The sequence below is a fragment of the Mobula hypostoma genome, chromosome 2, assembly GCF_963921235.1.
Source record: "Mobula hypostoma chromosome 2, sMobHyp1.1, whole genome shotgun sequence".
NCBI lineage: Eukaryota > Metazoa > Chordata > Chondrichthyes > Myliobatiformes > Myliobatidae > Mobula > Mobula hypostoma.
This window is the reverse complement of record NC_086098.1, coordinates 164,482,194-164,505,361: the sequence shown is the minus strand read 5'-3', so window position 1 is coordinate 164,505,361 and position 23,168 is coordinate 164,482,194. Positions and strand designations below refer to the sequence as shown.

The 23,168-nt window shown below is 44.0% G+C and overlaps 1 protein-coding gene across 1 annotated transcript in view; it reads left to right on the top strand.

Annotated features, from left to right (window-relative positions):
* Window positions 1–23,168, top strand: part of LOC134342635 (DENN domain-containing protein 3-like) — a 182,460-nt gene that overhangs the window by 73,389 nt on the left and 85,903 nt on the right. The window contains exons 6-7 of the mRNA XM_063040994.1: window positions 19,198–19,309; window positions 20,215–20,334. Of these exons, the coding sequence (XP_062897064.1) occupies window positions 19,198–19,309; window positions 20,215–20,334 (232 nt within the window). The remainder of the gene's footprint in view (window positions 1–19,197; window positions 19,310–20,214; window positions 20,335–23,168) is intronic.

Sequence of the window (23,168 nt, the reverse complement as noted above, 5' to 3'; positions counted from 1 at the left end):
GTAGAGGGTAAAATGAATGCAGCAAAATACAGAAAAATCCTGACGCAATCTGCAAGAGAACGTGAGAGAAGTTTTTTTTTCCCAGCAAGACAATGACCCCAAGTTTAAAGCCAAAGCTATACAGGACTGTCTTAAAAACAACAAAGTTAATATCATGGAGTGGCTAAGTCAGAGTCCAGACCGCAATCTTATTGAAAGTTTGTGGCTGGACTTAAACGGGGCTGTTAAGTCACGATCTCCATGCAATCTGACAGAACTTGAGCAGTTTTGTAAAGAAGAATTGGGAAAAATTGCAATGTCCAGATGTGCAAAGCTGATAGAGACCTATCCACACAGACTCTAAGCTGTAATTGCTGCCAAAAGTGCTTCTACTAAATACTGATTTGAAGGGGATAAATACTTATGTAATCAATTATTTTGTGTTTAATAATTGTAATAAACTTAGACCAATTAGTAGAAATTTGTTTTCACTTTGACACAAAAGTATTGAATTGAATTGACTTTATTTCTTACATCCTTCACGTACATGAGGAGTAAAAATCTTTACATTACATCTTCGTCTGAATGTGCAATGTGCAATCATAGTAATTTATAATAAATAGAACAGTCAATATAATATAGAGTGTACTTAAATCAGTGTGAGCAGTCTGATGGCCTGGTGAAAGAAACTGTCCTGGAGCCTGTTGGTCCTGGCTTTTATGCTGCGGTACCGTTTCCCGGATGGTAGCAGCTGGAATAGATTGTGGTTGGGATAGCTTGGGTCCCCAAAGATCCTACATGCCCTTTTTACACACCTGTCTCTGTAAATGTCCTGAATAGTGGGAAGTTCACAACTACAGATGTGCTGGGCTGTCTACACCACTCTCTGCAGAGTCCTGTGATTAAGGGAGGTACAGTTCCCATACCAGGCAGTGATGCAGCCAGTCAGGATGCTGTCAATTGTGCCCTTGTAGAAAGTTGTTAGGATTTGGGGGCCCATACCAAACTTCTTTAACCGTCTGAGATGAAAGATGCGCTGTTGTGGCTTTTTCACTACACAGCCAGTAATTACAGACCACATGAGGTGGATGCCGAGGAACTTGAAGCTGCTCACCCTCTCAGCCCCAGATCCATTGATGTCAATAGGGGTTAGCCTGTCTCCATTCATAGTCATAGTCATAGTCATAGTCATACTTTATTGATCCCAGGGGGAAATTGGTTTTCGTTACCGTTGCACCATAAATAATAAATAGTAATAGAACCATAAATAGTTAAATAGGAATATGTAAATTTATGCTAGTAAATTATGAAATAAGTCCAGGACCAGCCTATCGGCACAGGGTATCTAACCCTCCAAGGGAGGAGTTGTAAAGTTTGATGGCCACAGGCAGGAATGACTTCCTATGACGCTCTGTGTTGCATCTCGGTGGAATGAGTCTCTGGCTGAATGTACTCCTGTGCCCACCCAGTACATTATGTAGTGGATGGGAGACATTGACCAAGATGGCATGCAACTTAGACAGCATCCTCTTTTCAGACACCACCGTCAGAGAGTCCAGTTCCATCCCCACAACATCACTGGCCTTACAAATGAGTTTGTTGATTCTGTTGGTGTCTGCTACCCTCAGCCTGCTGCCCCAACACACAACAGCAAACATGATAGCACTGGCCACCACAGACTCGTAGAACATCCTCAGCATCATCTGGCAGATGTTAAAGGACCTCAGTCTCCTCAGGAAATACAGACGGCTCTGACCCTTCTTGTAGACAGCCTCAGTGTTCTTTGACCAGTCCAGTTTATTGTCAATACGTATCCCCAGGTATTTGTAATCCTCCACCATGTCCACACTGACCCCCTGGATGGAAACAGGGGTCACCGGTACCTTAGCTCTCCTCAGGTCTACCACCAGCTCCTTAGTCTTTTTGTAATCCACAACCAGTTCCTTTGTTTTTGCAACATTGAGGGAGAGATTGTTTTCTTGACAAGACTGTGTCAGACTTGACAAGACTTCCTCCCTGTAGGCCACCTCATTATTGTTTGAGATAAGGCCAATCATTGCAGTGTCATCAGCAAATTTAATTAGCAGAATAGACCTGTGGGTGGTGCCACAGTCATTGGTATACAAGGAATCTTTTCGGTTGAGCAGGGTCAAAAAAGCCAAATAAAATCCACTGTGATTCAATGTTGTAAAACAATAAAACATGAAAACTTATTATAGGTGAATACTTTTTACAGGCACTGTATATTAAATAAGTTGTGCAAAAATAGAGGTAAAAAAAGAAAAAAAGTAGTGAGGTAGTTTTCATGGGCTCGTTGTACTTTCAGAAATCTGATGGTGGAGGGGATGAAGCAGTTCCTGATACTTGGGAGTGTCCTCCCTGGTGGTGGTAATGAGAAGAGGGCATGTCCTGGGTGATGATGTCCTCAACATTAGATGCTGTATTGTTGAGGCATGGCCTTTTGAAGATGTTCTTGATGCTGGGGAGGCTAGTGCCTGTGATGGAGCTAGCTGAGTTTATAACTTTCAGCGGCTTTTTCCATTTGACACAGGGTGTAATTGGGCAGCGCAGGCTTGTTGGACCTGTTACCCTGCTATGTCCCTAAATAAGATACAATATACGAATGTTTGTACCAGCTTGTCTGGCAGACAAGAGCGTTGACCTCTCACCTCTGAAATGTGGTCATTTGGTTGAGTAATGTCGCATGTATTGAGATACGGTGAAACACTTGTCTTACACATCATCCATTCAGATAATTTCATAACAACTATACATTAAGGTAGTACAAGGAAAAACATAGACACTACAGCACAGGACAGACCCTTCAGCCCACAGTGTTGTGCTGACCCTTTAGCCTACTCTAAGATCAATCTAACCCTTGCCTCCTACATAACCCTCCATTTATCTGTCATCCATATGCCTGTCTTAAATGTCTAATGTATCTGCCTCTAGCAGTGCATTCCACACACCCACCACTCTCTGTGTAAAAGAACTTACCTCTGACATTACCCCCTAAATGTTCTTCCAATCACCTTAAAGTTTTGCCCTCTTGTATTAGCCTTTTCTACCTGGTCTCTGACTGTCCACTCAATCTATGTTTCATATTGTATACCTCTATCAAGTCATCTTGACATTGAGAAAGCAATAACGGAATGCGAGGAAGTGCAGCACAGGGTCATAACAAGGTAGATCGTAGGGTCACGCATACCGTTGTATTGGGGAACCATTGACGGGTGGGCAGGAGGGTGCTGAGGGCACACAAAAGGGCAGGAGGCAGAGTGAACCCAGTCTGGTTTTGGCATCTCAGTCTTCTGAACTCAGAAACACAGAGTGGCACTTGGGAAAGTTTGCATTTGGATTCCCCAGCGCTGTGAACTGAACCCCAAATTCTCGGTTTCTTCTCCAGCTTCAGTTTGCTCATGCCTCCAACCTCCCTCACTCACTTTTCAGCTTCCTTCCTTCAAGAGAGTGAATCCAAGAAAAGCATCCAGTCCTGACGGGGTACCTGGCCGAGTACTTGAAGACCTGTGCTGACCAACTGGTTGTTGTGTTCACGGATATCTTCAACCTCTCGCTCCAGCAATGTGTGGTACCCACCTGCTTCAAGAGACTTGGGTCATACCAGAGCCCAAGAAGAGCATGGTGACCTCCTTCAATGACTATTGTCCAGTGCACTTGCATCCACAGTGATGAAGTGTTTTGAGAAGCAGGTGTTGAAGCATATCAGCTCCTGTCTGAGAGATGACTTGGATCCGCTCCAGTTTCCCTACCGAAGCAACAAGTTCACAGCAGATGTCATCTCGCTGGCTCTTCACACAACCCTGGAATATCTGGATAGCAAAGCTGCATACATCAGGATGTTCTTTATCGATTACAGCTTGGCATTCAATACTATCATCTCCTCAAAATTAATCAGTAAACTCCAGGATCTGGGCCTCAGTACCCCCTGTGCAATTGGATCCTTAATTTGCTCTCTTGTAGACCCCAATCAGTTTGGATTGGCAAAAACAGTTCCACAATCTCCATCAGCACAGGAGCACCACGGGGCTGTGTGCTTAGCCCCTGCTTTACTCGCTTTACACCTGTGGCTGTGTGGCTAAGTACAGCTCGGACAATATTCAAGTTTGCTGATGACACCACTGTTGTGGGCTGTATCAAAAGGGGTGATGAATCAGCATACAGGAGGGAGGTTGAAAACTTGGCTGAGTCGTGTGATAACAACAACCTCTCACTCAATGTGAGAGGAAGGAACTAATTGTAGACTTCAGGAGAGGGAAACTAGAGGTCCTTGAGCCAGTATTCATCAGAGAAGCAGAGGTGGAGAGGGTCAGTAACTTTAAATTCCTGGGTGTCACTATCTCAGAGGACCTGTCCTAGACCCACCATATAAATATTATTGTGAATTAAGCACAACAACACCTCTACTTCCTCAGGAGTCTGCAGAGATTCGGCATGTCATCAGAAACCTTGGCAAACTTCTATAGATGTGTGGTGGAAAGTGTGCTGACTGGCTGCATTGTGGCCCGGTACGGGAACACCAATGCCTTTGAGCAGAAAATCCTACAAAAGGTAGTGGATTTAGCCCAGGAAATCAAGGGTAAAACCCTCCCAGCCATGAGCACATCTGCATGAAATGTTGTTATAGAAGAGCAGCATCCATCAGCAAGGGTCCTCACCACCCAGGCCGTGCTCTTTTCTCACCAGTGCCATCAGGTAGAAGGTACAGGTGCCTCAGGACTCGCACCACCAGGATCAGGAACAGCTACTATCCCTCAACCATCAGGCTCTCGAATCAAAGTAGATAACAACACTCATACTATTTGAGGTGTTCCCACAACCAAAGGTCTCACTTCAGGACCCTTTATCTGGTTACCTTATGCTCTCATTATTTATTTATATTTCCATCTGTATTTGCACAGGTTGTTGTCCGTTGATCCTGTTTACTGTTGCTTTTGTATAGATTTGCTGAGTATGCCCGCAGGAAAAGAATCTCAGGTTAATTGTGGTGACATGGATGCACTCTGATAATAAATTTTACTTTGCACTTTGAACATTCTCCCTTCTCCGCTCCCTGTCATCAGACAGAAGATACAAAAGCACATCACACTAGTTTCAAGGGCCCACTGTCAAAGCTATTGAATGGTCCCCTGGTATAATAGACGGACGTCTGGCCTCTGAATCTACCTCATTATAGTCTTGCTCTGTACTTCCTGCTTCACTGCATTTTCTCTGTAACAGTAACACTTCATTCTGCATTCTGTTACTCTTTTCCCTTCTACTACAACGGGTACTCAAAATTACCCAATGTATCACTGGCATCAGCCGACCCAGCATCAGGGGCATATATACAGAAAGGTACCAGAAACAGATCAGTAAAATCATGAAGGATCCCACCCACCCTGCTCATGGAGTATTTGTCCCTCTCCCATCTACCACTACTTTATTGTTTCCTATCAGTCACCTTATGTACAGCCAAGTGTCACTTTTGGACTTGCAATCAATCAATGTGATTGATTGATTGTGCTTTTTTTGCACTGTATTGGATCTGGCGTAACAATTATTTCATCTCCTTTATACGTGTGGAATCAAACTACCTCAGTGTACTGAAATGGTGAAATGATATGTATGCTGAATGCAAAGTTTTTCAGTGCAGTTCAATACATGTGACAACAATAAACCGAATATCAATTTCACTTATCTCTTGAGCAATTTGTGAAGGGGATGGGTTTTATCTATTTATCGGGGTACACTGTGCTGTGAAGGGGACGTGTTTTATTTATTTATTGGGGTACGGTGCGCTGTGAAGGGGATGGGTTTTATTTATTTATCAGGGTACACTGTGCTGTGAAGGGGACTAGTTTAAATTTTTATCGGGGTACACTGTGCTGTGAAGGGGATGGGTTTATTTATTGGGGTGCACTGTGCTGTGAACGGGATGGGTTTTATTTATTTATCGGGGTACACGGTTGTGAAGGGAATGGATTTTGTTTATTTCTCGGGGTACACTGTGCTGTGAAGGGGACAGGTTTTATTTATTTATCGGGGTACACTGTGCTGTGAAGTGGATGGGTTTTATTTATTTATTGGGGTATGGTGTGCTGTGAAGGTGACTGGTTATATTTATTTATCGGGCTACACTGTGCTGTGAAGGGGACGGATTTTTATTTGTTTATCGGGGTACACTGTGCTGTGAAGGGGATGGGTTTATTTATTTATCGGGGTACACTGTGTTGTGAAGGGGACAGGTTTTATTTAATTATTGGGGTACGGTGTGCTGTGTAGAGGATGTGCTTTATTTATTGGGGTATGGTGGCTGTGAAGGGGACAGGTTTAATTTATTTATCGGGGTGCACTGTGCTGTGAAGGGGATGGGGTTATTGATTTATCGGGGTGCACTGTGCTGTGAATGGGATGGGTTTTATTTATTTATTGGGGTACGGTGTGCTGTGCAGGGGATGTATTTTATTTATTTATCAGGGTAGACTGTGCTGTGAAAGGGACAGGTTTTATTTATTTTTCGGGGTACACTGTGCTGTGAAGTTAACGGGTTTTATTTATTTATCGGGGTACACTGTACTGTGAAGGGGACAGGTTTTATTTATTTATCGGGGTACGCTGTGCTATGAAGGGGACGGGTTTTTATTATTTATCGGGGTACACTGTGCTGTGAAGGGGACGGGTTTTTATTATTTATCGGGGTACACTGTGCTGTGAAGGAGACAGGTTTTATTTATTTATCGGGGTACACTGTGCTGTGAAGGGGACAAGTTTTATTTATTTATCGGGGTACACTGTGCTGTGAAGGGGGCGGGTTTTATTTATTTATCGGGGTACTCTGTGCTGTGAAGGGGACAGGTTTTATTTATTTATCGGGGTACTGTGTGCGTGAAGGGGACGGGTTTCATTTATTTATTGGGGTACGGTTTACTGTGCAGGGGACTGGTTTTATTTATATATCAAGGTACACTGTGCTATGAAGGGGACAGGATTTCTTTATAGGGGTACACTGTGCTGTGAAGGGGATGTGTTTCATTTATTTATCGGGGTACACTGTGCTGTGAAGGGGACGGATTTTTATTTGTTTTTCGGGGTACACTGTGCTGTGAAGGGGATGGGTTTAGTTATTGGGGTGCACTGTGCTGTGAAGGGGATGGGTTTTATTTATTTATCGGGGTACACTTGTGAAGGGAATGGATTTTGTTTATTTATCGGGGTACACTGTGCTGTGAAGGGGACAGGTTTATTTATTTATTGGGGTACTGTGTGCTGTGCGGGGGTCTTTTATTTTTTTATCAGGGTACTCTGTGCTGTGAAGGGGAGGGGTTTTATTTATTTATCGGGGTACACTGTGCTGTGAAGGGGATGGGTTTTATTTATCGGGGTACACTGTGCTGTGAAAGGGACGGGTTATATTTATTTATCGGGGTATGGTTTCCTCTGAAGGGGACGGGTTTTATTTATTTATCGAGGTACACTGTGCTGTGAAGGGGACAGGTTTTATTTATTTATCGGGGTACACAGTGCTATGAAGGGGATGGGTTTTGTTTATTTATTGGGGTACAGTGTGCTGTGCAGGGGATGTATTTTTATTTGTTTTTCGGGGTACACTGTGCTGTGAAGGGGATGGGTTTATTTATTGGGGTGCACTGTGCTGTGAAGGGGATGGGTTTTATTTATTTATCGGGGTACACTGTGCTGTGAAGAGGGCAGTTTTATTTATTTATCAGGGTACACTGTGCTGTAAAGGGGACGGGTTTTATTTATTTATCAGGGTACACTGTGCTGTGAAGGCGACAGTTTTTATTTATTTATCGGGGTGCACTGTTCTGTGAAGGGGATGGGCTTTATTTATTTATTGTGGTACAGTGGCTGTGAAGGGGACAGGTTTAATTTATTTATCGGGGTGCACTGTGCTGTGAAGGGGATGGGGTTATTTATTTATCGGGGTGCACTGTGCTGTGAATGGGATGGGTTTTGTTTATTTATTGGGGTACAGTGTGCTGTGCAGGGGATGTATTTTATTTATTAGGGTAGACTTTGCTGTGAAGGGGACAGGTTGTATTTATTTTTCGGGGTACACTGTGCTGTGAAGTGGATGGGTTTTATTTATTTATCGGGGTATGGTGTGCTGTGAAGGGGACAGGTTTTATTTATTTATCGGGGTACACTGTGCTGTGAAGGGGACAGGTTTTATTTATTTATTGGGGTACGGTGTACTGTGCAGGGGACGGGTTTTATTTATTTATTGGGGTACACTGTGCTATGAAGGGGACAGGATTTCTTTATTTCTAGTGGTACACTGTGCTGTGAAGGGGATGGGTTTTATTTATTTATCGGGGTATGGTGTGCTGTGAAGGTGACTGGTTGTATTTATTTATCGGGGTACACTGTGCTGTGAAGGGGATGGGTTTATTTATTGGGGTGCACTGCGCTGTGAAGGGGATGGGTTTTATTTATTTATCGGGGTACACTGTTGTGAAGGGAATGGATTTTGTTTATTTATCGGGGTACACTGTGCTGTGAAGGGGATGGGTTTATTTATTTATTGGGGTACACTATGCTGTGAAGGGGAGGGGTTTTAATTATTTATCGGGGTATACTGTGCTGTGAAGGGGACTGCTTTTATTTATTTATTGGGGTACACTGTGTGTGAAGGGCACATGTGTTATTTATTTATTGGGGTACGGTGTGCTGTGTAGGGAAAGGGCTTTACTTATTTATTGGGGTATGCTGTGCTGTGAAGGGGATGGTTTTCATTTATTTATTGTGGTGCAGTGTACTGTGCAGGGGACGGGTTTTATTTATTTATCGGGGTACACTGTACTATGAAGGGGACAGGATTTATTTATTTATCGGGGCACACTGTGCTGTGATGGGGACGAGTTTTAATTATTTATCGAGGTACACTGTTCTGTACAGGGGACGGGTTTTATTAGGGTACACTGTGCTGTGAAGGGGACAGGTTTTATTTATTTATCGGGGTGCACTGTTCTGCGAAGGGATGTGTTTTATTTATTTCTCGGGGTAAAGTGTGCTGTGAAGGCGATCTGTTTTATTTATTTATCGGGGTATACTGTTCTGAAGGGGTTGGATTTTGTTTATTTATCGGGGTACACTGTGCTGTGAAGGGGACAGATTTGATTTATTTATCAGGGTACACTGTGCTGTGAAGGGGATGGGTTTATTTATCGGGGTGCACTGTGCTGTGAAGGGGATGGGTATTATTTATTTATTGGGGTACACTGTGCTGTGAAGGGGATGGGTTTATTTATTTATCGGGGTGCACTGTGCTGTGAAGGGGATGGGTTTTATTTATTTATCGGGGTACGGTGTGCATCGAAGGGGACGGGTTTATTTATTTATTGGGGTACGGTGTGCTGTGCAGGGGATGTGTTTTATTTATTTATCGGGGTACACTGTACTGTGGAGGGGTTTTATTTATTTATCGGGGTACACTGTGCTGTGAAGGGGACAGGTTTTATTTATTTATCAGGGTTCACTGTGCTGTGAGGGGAGGGGTTTTATTTATTTATGGGGTACACTATGCTGTGAGGGGGACTAGTTTTATTTATTTATCGGGGTACACACTGTGTGAAGGTGACAGGTGTTATTTATTTATTGGGGTACAGAGTGCTGTGAAGGGGACCGGTTTTATTTATTTCTCATGGTAAGGTGTGCTGTGAAGGGAATGGGTTTTATTTATTTATCAGGGTACACTGTTGTGACGGGGATGGATTTTGTTTATTTATCGGGGTACGGTGTGCTGTGAAGGGGACGGATTTTTTTATTTATTGGGGTACAGTGTACTGTGAAGGGGACGGGTTTTAATTATTTATCGGGGTACACTGTGCTGTGAAGGGGACGGGTTTTATTTATTTATCGGGGTGCACTGTGCAGTAAAGGGGACGGGTTTTTATTATTTTCTGGGTACACTGTGCTGTGAAGGCGATGTGTTTTATTTATTTATCGGGGTACACTGTGATGTGAAGGGGGCGGGGTTTATTTATTTATCGGGGTACACTGTTGTGAAGGGAATGGATTTTGTTTATTTATCGGGGTACACTGGGCTGTGAAGGGGACGGGTTTATTTATTTCTTGGGGTACGGTGTGCTGTGCAGGTGTGTTTTATTTTTTATCGGGGTACACTGTGCTGTGAAGGGGACAGGTTTTATTTATTTATCGGGGTACCCTGTGCTGTGAAGGGGACGGGTTTTATTTATTTATCGGGATACACTGTGTGTGAAGGTGACAGGTGTTATTTATTTATTGGGGTGCACTGTTCTGTGAAGGGGATGGGTTTTATTTATTTCTCGGGGTATGGAGTGCTGTGAAGGGGATGGGTTTTATTTATTTCTCATGGTAAGGTGTGCTGTGAAGGGAATGGGTTTTATTTATTTATCGGGGTACACTGCGCTATGAAGGGGACAGGATTTATTTATTTATCGGGGTACACTGTGCTGTGAAGGGGATGGGTTTTATTTATTTATCAGGATACACTGTTGTGAAGGTGATGGATTTTGTTTATTTATCGGGGTACGGTGTGCTGTGAAGGGGACGGATTTTTTTTATTTATTGGGGTACGCTGTGCTGTGAAGGGGACGGGTTTCATTTATTTATTGGGGTACGGTGTACTGTGCAGGGGATGGGTTTTATTTATTTATCGGGTACACTGTGCTATGAAGGGGACAGGATTTCTTTATTTATCGAGGTATACTGTACTGTGAAGGGGATGGGTTTTACTTATTTATCGGGGTACACTGTGTTGTGAAGGGGATGGGTTTTATTTTTCGGGGTACACTGAGCTGTGAAAAGGACGGGTTTTATTTATTTATTGGAGTACACTGTGCTGAGAAGGGGATGGGTTTTATTTATCAGGGTACATTGTGCTGTGAAGGCGACAGTTTTTATTTATTTATAGGGGTACACTGTTCTGTGAAGGGGATAGGTTTTATTTATTTCTCAGGGTAAGGTGTGCTGTGAAGGGAATGGGTTTTATTTATTTATCAGGGTACACTGGTGTGAAGGGATGGATTTTGTTTATTTATCGGGGTACACTGAGCTGTAACGGGGACGGATTTTATTTATTTATCGGGGTACACTGTGCTGTGAAGGGGACAGGTTTTATTTATTTATCGGGGTACACTGTGCTGTGAAGGGGACAGGTTTTATTTATCTATTGGGGTACGGTGTGCTGTGCAGGGGATGTATTTTATTTATTTATCAGGGTAGACTGTGCTGTGAAGGGGACAGGTTTTATTTATTGGGGTACATTGTACTGTGAAGGGGACAGGTTTTATTTATTTATCGGGGTACACTGTGCTATGAAGGGGACAGGATTTATTTATTTATCGGGGTACACTGTGCTGTGAGGCGGACGGGTTTTATTTATTTATCGGGGTACACTGTACTGTGAAGGGGACAGGTTTTGTTTATTTATCGGGGTACACTGTGCTGTGAAGGGGACAGGTTTAGTTTATTTATCGGGGTACACTGTGCTGTGAAGGCGATGGGTTTTATTTATTTATTGGGGTACTGTGTGCTCTGTAGGGGATGGGCTTTATTTATTTATTGGGGTACGGTGTGCTGTGCAGGGGATGGGTTTTATTTATTTATCGGGGTACACTGTTGTGAAGGGAATGGATTTTGTTTATTTATCGGGGTACACTGTGCTGTGAAGGGGACTGCTTTTATTTATTTATTGGGTTACACTGTGTGTGAAGGGCACATGTGTTATTTATTTATTGGGGTACGTTGTGCTGTGTAGGGAAAGGGCTTTACTTATTTATTGGGGTACGCTGTGCTGTGAAGGGGATGGGTTTCATTTATTTATTGGGGTACGGTGTACTGTGCAGGGGACGGGTTTTATTTATTTATCGGGGTACACTGTGCTATGAAGGGAACAGGATTTCTTTATTTATCGGGGTGCACTGTGCTGTGAAGGGGACAGGTTTTATTTATCTATTGGGGTACGGTGTGCTGTGCAGGGGATGTATTTTATTTATTTATCAGGGTAGACTGTGCTGTGAAGGGGACAGGTTTTATTTATTGGGGTACACTGTACTGTGAAGGGGACAGGTTTTATTTATTTATCGGGGTACACTGTGCTATGAAGGGGACAGGATTTATTTATTTATCGGGGTACACTGTGCTGTGAGGCGGACGGGTTTTATTTATTTATCGGGGTACACTGTACTGTGAAGGGGACAGGTTTTGTTTATTTATCGGGGTACACTGTGCTGTGAAGGGGACAGGTTTAGTTTATTTATCGGGGTACACTGTGCTGTGAAGGCGATGGGTTTTATTTATTTATTGGGGTACTGTGTGCTCTGTAGGGGATGGGCTTTATTTATTTATTGGGGTACGGTGTGCTGTGCAGGGGATGGGTTTTATTTATTTATCGGGGTACACTGTTGTGAAGGGAATGGATTTTGTTTATTTATCGGGGTACACTGTGCTGTGAAGGGGACTGCTTTTATTTATTTATTGGGTTACACTGTGTGTGAAGGGCACATGTGTTATTTATTTATTGGGGTACGTTGTGCTGTGTAGGGAAAGGGCTTTACTTATTTATTGGGGTACGCTGTGCTGTGAAGGGGATGGGTTTCATTTATTTATTGGGGTACGGTGTACTGTGCAGGGGACGGGTTTTATTTATTTATCGGGGTACACTGTGCTATGAAGGGAACAGGATTTCTTTATTTATCGGGGTGCACTGTGCTGTGAAGTGGATGGGTTTTATTTATGGGGGTACACTGTGCTGTGAAGGGGATGGGTTATATTTATTTATCAGGGTACTGTTTGCTCTGAAGGGGTCGGGTTTTATTTATTTATCGGGGTACACTGTGCTGTGAAGGGGACGGGTTTTATTTATTTATCGAGGTACACTGTGCTGTGAAGGGGACGGGTTTTATTTATTGGGGTACACTGTTCTGTGAAGGGGATGGGTTTTATTTATTTATTGGGTTACGGAGTGCTGTGAAGGGGACGGGTTTTATTTATTTCTCATGGTAAGGTGTGCTGTGAAGGGAATGGGTTTTATTTATTTATCAGGGTACACCGTTGTGACGGGGATGGATTTTGTTTATTTATCGGGGTGCACAATGCTGTGAAGTGGATGGGTTTTATTTATTTATCGGGGTACACTGTGCTGTGAAAGGGACGGGTTATATTTATTTATCGGGGTACGGTTTGCTCTGAAGGGGACGGGTTTTATTTATTTCTCATGGTAAGGTGTGCTGTGAAGGGAATGGGTTTTATTTATTTATCAGGGTACACTGTTGTGAAGGGGATGGATTTTGTTTATTTCTCGGGGTACACTGAGCTGTAACGGGGACGGATTTTATTTATTTATCGGGGTACACTGTGCTGTGAAGGGGATGGGTTTTGTTTATTTCTCGGGGTACACTGAGCTGTAACGGGGACGGATTTTATTTATTTATCGGGGTACACTGTGCTGTGAAGGGGATGGGTTTATTTATTTATCGGGGTACACTGTGCTGTGAAAGGGACGGGTATTATTTATTTATCGGGGTACACTGTTCTGTGAAGGGGATGGGTTTTATTTATTTCTCGGGGTAAAGTGTGCTGTGAAGGGGATGGGTTTTATCTATTTCTCGGGGTACACTGTTCTGTGAAGGGGATGGGTTTTATTTATTTCTCGGGGTATACTGTTCTGAAGGGGATGGATTTTGTTTATTTATTGGGGTACTGTGTGCTCTGTAGGGGATGGGCTTTATTTATTTATTGGGGTACGGTGTGCTGTGCAGGGGATGGGTTTTATTTATTTATCGGGGTACACTGTTGTGAAGGGAATGGATTTTGTTTATTTATCGGGGTACACTGTGCTGTGAAGGGGACTGCTTTTATTTATTTATTGGGTTACACTGTGTGTGAAGGGCACATGTGTTATTTATTTATTGGGGTACGTTGTGCTGTGTAGGGAAAGGGCTTTACTTATTTATTGGGGTACGCTGTGCTGTGAAGGGGATGGGTTTCATTTATTTATTGGGGTACGGTGTACTGTGCAGGGGACGGGTTTTATTTATTTATCGGGGTACACTGTGCTATGAAGGGAACAGGATTTCTTTATTTATCGGGGTGCACTGTGCTGTGAAGGGGACAGGTTTTATTTATCTATTGGGGTACGGTGTGCTGTGCAGGGGATGTATTTTATTTATTTATCAGGGTAGACTGTGCTGTGAAGGGGACAGGTTTTATTTATTGGGGTACACTGTACTGTGAAGGGGACAGGTTTTATTTATTTATCGGGGTACACTGTGCTATGAAGGGGACAGGATTTATTTATTTATCGGGGTACACTGTGCTGTGAGGCGGACGGGTTTTATTTATTTATCGGGGTACACTGTACTGTGAAGGGGACAGGTTTTGTTTATTTATCGGGGTACACTGTGCTGTGAAGGGGACAGGTTTAGTTTATTTATCGGGGTACACTGTGCTGTGAAGGCGATGGGTTTTATTTATTTATTGGGGTACTGTGTGCTCTGTAGGGGATGGGCTTTATTTATTTATTGGGGTACGGTGTGCTGTGCAGGGGATGGGTTTTATTTATTTATCGGGGTACACTGTTGTGAAGGGAATGGATTTTGTTTATTTATCGGGGTACACTGTGCTGTGAAGGGGACTGCTTTTATTTATTTATTGGGTTACACTGTGTGTGAAGGGCACATGTGTTATTTATTTATTGGGGTACGTTGTGCTGTGTAGGGAAAGGGCTTTACTTATTTATTGGGGTACGCTGTGCTGTGAAGGGGATGGGTTTCATTTATTTATTGGGGTACGGTGTACTGTGCAGGGGACGGGTTTTATTTATTTATCGGGGTATACTGTGCTATGAAGGGAACAGGATTTCTTTATTTATCGGGGTGCACTGTGCTGTGAAGTGGATGGGTTTTATTTATGGGGGTACACTGTGCTGTGAAGGGGATGGGTTATATTTATTTATCAGGGTACTGTTTGCTCTGAAGGGGTCGGGTTTTATTTATTTATCGGGGTACACTGTGCTGTGAAGGGGACGGGTTTTATTTATTTATCGAGGTACACTGTGCTGTGAAGGGGACGGGTTTTATTTATTGGGGTACACTGTTCTGTGAAGGGGATGGGTTTTATTTATTTATTGGGTTACGGAGTGCTGTGAAGGGGACGGGTTTTATTTATTTCTCATGGTAAGGTGTGCTGTGAAGGGAATGGGTTTTATTTATTTATCAGGGTACACCGTTGTGACGGGGATGGATTTTGTTTATTTATCGGGGTGCACAATGCTGTGAAGTGGATGGGTTTTATTTATTTATCGGGGTACACTGTGCTGTGAAAGGGACGGGTTATATTTATTTATCGGGGTACGGTTTGCTCTGAAGGGGACGGGTTTTATTTATTTCTCATGGTAAGGTGTGCTGTGAAGGGAATGGGTTTTATTTATTTATCAGGGTACACTGTTGTGAAGGGGATGGATTTTGTTTATTTCTCGGGGTACACTGAGCTGTAACGGGGACGGATTTTATTTATTTATCGGGGTACACTGTGCTGTGAAGGGGATGGGTTTATTTATTTATCGGGGTACACTGTGCTGTGAAAGGGACGGGTATTATTTATTTATCGGGGTACACTGTGCTGTGAAGGGGATGGGTTTATTTATTTATCGGGGTGCACTGTGCTGTGAAGGGACGGGTATTATTTATTTATCGTGGTACACTGTGCTGTGAAGGCGACAGTTTTTATTTATTTATAGGGGTACACTGTTCTGTGAAGGGGATGGGTTTTATTTATTTCTCAGGATACGGAGTGCTGTGAAGGGGACGGGTTTTATTTATTTCTCATGGTAAGGTGTGCTGTGAAGGGAATGGGTTTTATTTATTTATCAGGGTACACTGTTGTGAAGGGGATGGATTTTGTTTATTTCTCGGGGTACACTGAGCTGTAACGGGGACGGATTTTATTTATTTATCGGGGTACACTGTGCTGTGAAGGGGATGGCTTTATTTATTTATCGGGGTACACTGTGCTGTGAAAGGGACGGGTATTATTTATTTATCGGGGTACACTGTGCTGTGAAGGGGATGGGTTTATTTATTTATCGGGGTGCACTGTGCTGTGAAGGGATGGGTATTATTTATTTATCGGGGTACACTGTGCTGTGAAGGCGACAGTTTTTATTTATTTATAGGGGTACACTGTTCTGTGAAGGGGATGGGTTTTGTTTATTTCTCGGGGTACACTGAGCTGTAACGGGGACGGATTTTATTTATTTATCGGGGTACACTGTGCTGTGAAGGGGATGGGTTTATTTATTTATCGGGGTACACTGTGCTGTGAAAGGGACGGGTATTATTTATTTATCGGGGTACACTGTGCTGTGAAGGGGATGGGTTTTATTTATTTATTGGGTTACGGAGTGCTGTGAAGGGGACGGGTTTTATTTATTTCTCATGGTAAGGTGTGCTGTGAAGGGAATGGGTTTTATTTATTTATCAGGGTACACCGTTGTGACGGGGATGGATTTTGTTTATTTATCGGGGTGCACAATGCTGTGAAGTGGATGGGTTTTATTTATTTATCGGGGTACACTGTGCTGTGAAAGGGACGGGTTATATTTATTTATCGGGGTACGGTTTGCTCTGAAGGGGACGGGTTTTATTTATTTCTCATGGTAAGGTGTGCTGTGAAGGGAATGGGTTTTATTTATTTATCAGGGTACACTGTTGTGAAGGGGATGGATTTTGTTTATTTCTCGGGGTACACTGAGCTGTAACGGGGACGGATTTTATTTATTTATCGGGGTACACTGTGCTGTGAAGGGGATGGGTTTATTTATTTATCGGGGTACACTGTGCTGTGAAAGGGACGGGTATTATTTATTTATCGGGGTACACTGTGCTGTGAAGGGGATGGGTTTATTTATTTATCGGGGTGCACTGTGCTGTGAAGGGACGGGTATTATTTATTTATCGTGGTACACTGTGCTGTGAAGGCGACAGTTTTTATTTATTTATAGGGGTACACTGTTCTGTGAAGGGGATGGGTTTTATTTATTTCTCAGGATACGGAGTGCTGTGAAGGGGACGGGTTTTATTTATTTCTCATGGTAAGGTGTGCTGTGAAGGGAATGGGTTTTATTTATTTATCAGGGTACACTGTTGTGAAGGGGATGGATTTTGTTTATTTCTCGGGGTACACTGAGCTGTAACGGGGACGGATTTTATTTATTTATCGGGGTACACTGTGCTGTGAAGGGGATGGCTTTATTTATTTATCGGGGTACACTGTGCTGTGAAAGGGACGGGTATTATTTATTTATCGGGGTACACTGTGCTGTGAAGGGGACGGGTATTATTTATTTATCGGGGTGCACTGTGCTGTGAAGGGACGGGTATTATTTATTTATCGGGGTACACTGTGCTGTGAAGGCGACAGTTTTTATTTATTTATAGGGGTACACTGTTCTGTGAAGGGGATGGGTTTTGTTTATTTCTCGGGGTACACTGAGCTGTAACGGGGACGGATTTTATTTATTTATCGGGGTACACTGTGCTGTGAAGAGGATGGGTTTATTTATTTATCGGGGTACACTGTGCTGTGAAAGGGACGGGTATTATTTATTTATCGGGGTACACTGTGCTGTGAAGGGGATGGGTTTATTTATTTATCGGGGTGCACTGTGCTGTGAAGGGACGGGTATTATTTATTTATCGGGGTACACTGTTCTGTGAAGGGGATGGGTTTTATTTATTTCTCGGGGTAAAGTGTGCTGTGAAGGGGATGGGTTTTATCTATTTCTCGGGGTACACTGTTCTGTGAAGGGGATGGGTTTTATTTATTTCTCGGGGTATACTGTTCTGAAGGGGATGGATTTTGTTTATTTATCGGGGTACACTGTGCTGTGAAGGGGACGGATTTTATTTATTTATCGGGGTACACTGTGCTGTGAAGGGGATGGGTTTTATTTATTTATCGGGGTATGGTGTGCATCGAAGGGGACAGGTTTATTTATTTATTGGGGTACGGTGTGCTGTGCAGGAGATGTGTTTTATTTATTTATCAGAGTACACTGTGCTGTGAAGGGGACAGGTTTTCTTTATTTATCGGGGTACACTGTGCTGTGAAGGGGATGGGTTTTATTTAATTATCGGGTTACGCTGTGCTGTGAAGGGGACAGGTTTTATTTATTTATCGGGGTACACTGTGCTGTGAAGGGGAGGGGTTTTATTTATTCATCGGGGTACCGTGTGCTGTGAAGGGGATATGTTTTATTTATTTATCGGGGTACACTGTGCTGTGAAGAGGTTGGGTTTTATTTATCGGGGTACACTGTGCTGTGAAGGGGATGGGTTTTATTTATTTATTGGGGTGCACTGTGCTGTGAAGGGGATGGGTTTTTATTATTTTTCTGTGTACACTGTGCTGTGAAGGGGATGGGTTTTATTTATTTATCGGGGTACACTATGCTGTGAAGGGGGCAGGTTTTATTTATCGGGGTACACTGTGCTGTGAAGGGGATGGGTTTATTTATTTATTGGTGTGCACTGTGCTGTGAAGGGGATGGGGGTTTTATTTATTTATCGGAGTAGGGTGTGCTGCGAAGGGGATGGGTTTTATTTATTTATTGGGATACGGTGTGCTGTGAAGGGGATGGGTTTATTTATTTATTGGGGTGCACTGTGCTGTGAAGGGGATGGGTTTTATTTATTTATCGAGGTACACTGTGCTGTGAAGGGGCTGGGTTTAATTTTTTATCAGGGTACACTGTACTGTTAAGGGGATGGGTTTTATTTATTTATTGGTGTGCACTGTGCTGTGAAGGGGACGGGTTTTTTTTTGGCGTATGGTTTGCTGTGAAGGGGATGGGTTTTATTTATTGATCTGGGTACAGTGCTTCGTTGGTACTTTTGACCCTTCAAGCCCAATGGCCCAGCAACTCCTGATGTAACCATAGCCTACTCTGAGGACTATTTACAAGGACCTGTACGTCTTTGGACAGTGGGAGAAAACCAGAGTATCCATAGGAAACCCATGTAGTCACGGCGAGAATGTACAAACTCCTTACGGCAGTGGCTGGTATTGTTGCTGAATGGTGGTGCTGTGGAACAATTGTGGCCTGAGCTGTGCAGTGATCCTAGCACAGGGCCTCATTTTTCAGCCCTGGGTTGCTGGGTGACTGTGCAGGATGAATCCCTACCCCAGTAACATTGGACCCTTCCTTGCCAGCCTACTCTCCGAACTCACGGCCTGCAGCGAGGCAGAGTTTCCGAAAAAGGTGAAGGAGTTTGCTGCCCAACTCGCCCTGGTTCCCTGCCCCCCACCTGGATCTCTCCATCTGGTAAGATTGACATTCCAAAACTGGTGTGTGTGTGTGTGTGTTTTGTGTCTGTCTGTATATAGATTGTGCATAGCTGTGTGTAAAGGGAGTGAGTGTGTGTGTGTGTGTGTGTCTGTATAGGGGTGTGTATTGTGTGGGTGTTTGTGGACAGCAGACATCCCATCTCTCCCAGAAGTTCCGGGAGTCTCCCGCATGTTAATAGTGGCTCCCTGATGCCCACAAATTATATACAATATCCCAGAAATCAATTTTTTTGAGAGCAAGAGAGAGCAAGAGAGCAAGTGCGCCATGGCAGAGTGTTCCAAAAAGAGAAAATATAAAACGTACGTCACCCCAGACTACACTAAAGTGTACCCCTGCCTAATAGGGGTCAAAAATAATGACAGTGTTGCTCGCTGCACTGTTTGTAACAGTGACTTTTCTATTGCCCATGGTGGGTTAAGACTGGAAAAGACATGTTGAGGTGAGTTTAACAGGTGTCATTCGTTCATTAGCATAGCTAACATTATTTAAACTGGCTGGCTAGCTGCAAAGCAGCTACTCTATTGCAGACATCCCACCTCTCCCGGAAGTTCTGGGAGTCTCCTGCAAATTGATGGTGCTACCTCCCTGAAGTGAATTCTTGCAGGGTGGGATGTCTGGGACAGGAAGTGTGAGTATGAATATTAGTGGTGTGGACAGGAGAGCTGTGTGTCTGTGTTGTGTGTATCGGGTGTGTGTATACGTGGCGTGCATGTGACTGTGAAAATGTGTATTGTGGGTTCTATTTGTACCAACCACCTCCTCCTCTCCCCTCCTCCCCCTCCCCACTCCACTCCCTTGCCCTTCCCCTTCCCCCTGCCCCAGGCTGCCCCAGACCACTGATATTTCCCTCTCTCCACATGACTGGACCCCTGTGCACTCAGAGTTTTGAACTGGGGCCTTTGAACATCATGCTTCCACCTCCTGAGAATGTGGGCTGTCCGGTCATCGACATCGGTCTGCACCTCCCATTCCTCTGCTTCAGCCCTGAGACCATCCTGCAGGTAATGGTACATTAAGTGTGTGGCTGTGTGCATGTTTTGTGTCCTTGTTTTGTTTTATATGGGGTTGAGCATGCAGTCAGACAGTTAATTGTGTTGTTCCTGACCCACACTGACCTCCTCAACCCATCTTGTCCCTCCCTCCTACCCCTCTCCTCGCTCCCTCCCCTTTCCTCTCCCCCATCACTCCAACTCCTCTCTATTCCACCTCCCCTCAACCCCTCCACCCCTCTCATCCCCCTCATCTCTGCTCTGACCCTCTCTATTCCACCACCCCTCACCGCATCCCCTTTCCCCCCTCCCTCGTCATCAGAGGGAGGGAAGGAACTGTCGATATTTCAAGTCATGCCTCTGCCCCGGCATCAAATTCAGCACGGTATTGTGGGCTGAAAGATCTCTCTTTGCCGTACGGTTCTGTTTACATTCCCCCCCCTCCCCCGATGCTGCTGGAGCCCCTGAGTTCCCATGGCAGATTGTGTGTTGCCCCACGATCCCTGGTGTCTCTCTGTCTCCCTGTCTGTGGAAGTTTGCTGTGCATTCAGTGGCTTCAGCTCCTCAGAGGAGAGAGGTGGTCACGTGGATGCAGGACAGGCCATCCGAGATGTTAACACCCAGGAACGTGAAACTGCTGGCCCTCTGTACCTCTGAGCCACCACTGGGCCGGATGCAGATTCTCCCTTCTGCAGCCACTCACAAGGCGTTCTGGCACGGGGCTGTGTGCTGGCTCATCGCCCACTCCCCATGTTTCCTCCCCCTCCACAACTACTCATCACCCCACCCTTCTCCAGAACCACAGCAGGTTTTCTATTTCCACCCTGCCTATTGACATCATTCTGCATTCCAGAATGTTCCTTCCCACCACTTGGACCCTATGGGAGGCAAGTGCAGAAATCCTGAGTGACAGGGAAGCTGCCAAGGATTGGAGGATAGCTAATGATGTTCCACTGTTTTTAAAAATCTCCAATGTAAACTAGGAAATTATAGGCTGATGAGAAAGTGGGAAAGTTTTTGGAAGGTATTCTAGGGAACCAGATATATGAGTATTTGGATAGAGAGGGACTGATTAGGAATGGTCAGCATGGCTTTGTGTGTGGTAAGTAGTGTCTAACCAATCTTACAGAGTTTTTCGAGGAGGTTACCAGGAAAGTGGGTGAAGGCAAGGCTGTGGATGTTGTCTACATGGATTTTAGTAAGACATTTGGCAAAGTCCCACATTGGTGGCTGGTTGAGAAAGTTCAGTCATCGGCATTAAAGATGAGGTAGTAAATTGGATTAGACATTGGCTTTGTGGGCCAAGCCAGAGAGTGGTAGTAGATGGTTCCCTCCCTGACTGGAGGCCTGTGACTAGTGGAGTGCCACAGAGATCAGTGCTGGATTCTTTGCTGTTTCTCATCTCTATCAGTGATCTGGGTTATGATGTGGTTAACTGGATCAGCAATTTTGCGGATGACACCAAGATCGGGGGTGTAGTGGACAACAAGGAAGGCTATCATGGCTTGCAGAGGGATCTGGACCAGCTGGAAAAATGGCAGATGGAATTTTAGTCCGACAAGTGTGAGATGTTGCACTTCAGTAGGACCAGCCAGGGGAAGTCTTACACAGTGAGCAGTAGGGCACCGAGGAATGTGGTAGAACAAAGGGATCTGGGAATACAGGTCCATAATTCATTGACAGTGGCATCATAGGTAGATGGGGTCACAAAGAAAGCTTTTGGTACATTGGCCTTCATAAATCAAACTGTTGAGTACAGAAGATGGGACGTTGAAGTTGTATAAGACGTTGGTGAGGTCTAATTTGGAGCATTGTGTGTCATCAAGGATGTAATGTTGAGACTTTATAAAGCACTGGTGAGACCTCACTTGGAGTTTTGTGAGCAGTTTTGGGCTCCTTATCTGAGAAAGGGTGTGCTGAAACCGGAGAGGATTTAAAGGAGGTTCACGAAAATGATTCCAGGATTGAATGGCTTGTCATATGAAGAGCATTTGATGGCTCTGGGCCTGTATTCACTAGAATTCAGAAGAATGAGGGATGACCTCATTGAAACCTATCAAATGGTGGAAGGCCTTGACAGAGTGGACGTGGAGGATGTTTCCTATGGTGGGAGAGTCTTAAAACCAGAGGACACAACCACGGAATACAGGGACATCCTTTTAGAATGGAGATGAGGAGGAATTTCTTTAGCCAGAGAGTGGTGAATCTTTGGAATTCATTGCCAAAGATGGCTGTGGAGGCCAAGTCTTTATGTATATTTAAGGCAGAGGTTGATAGATTCTTGATTGGTCAGGGCAAGAAGGGATGCAGAGAGAAAGCAGGAGATGGAGCTGAAAGGAAAATTGGATCTGCTATGATGAATTGGAGGAGCAGACTCGATGAGCCAAATGGCTTAATTCTGTTCCTATATCTTATGGTCTTATGGTTTTGGTCACCTACTTATAGGAAAGATGTAAACAAGATTGAAAGAGTGCAGAGAAAATTTACAAGAATATTGCTGTGTTTGGTGGACCTGAGTTATAAGGAAAGATTGAATAGGTTAGAGCTGTATTCATTAGAATGTAGAAGATTGAGAAGAGATTTGATAGAGGTATACAAAATTATGAGGGGTATAGATAGGGTAAATGCAAGCAGGCTTTTACCACTAAGGTTAGGAGGGACTACAACCCAAGGTCATGGGTTAGGGGTGAAGGCTGAAGTTTTAAGGGGAACATGAGGAGAAACTTCTTCATTCAGGGTGGTGAGAGTGCGGAATGAGCTGCCAGCACAGGTGGTACATGCTAGCTTGATTTCAACATTTAAGAGGAGTTTGGATAGTACATGGATGGTAGGGGTATGGAGAGCTA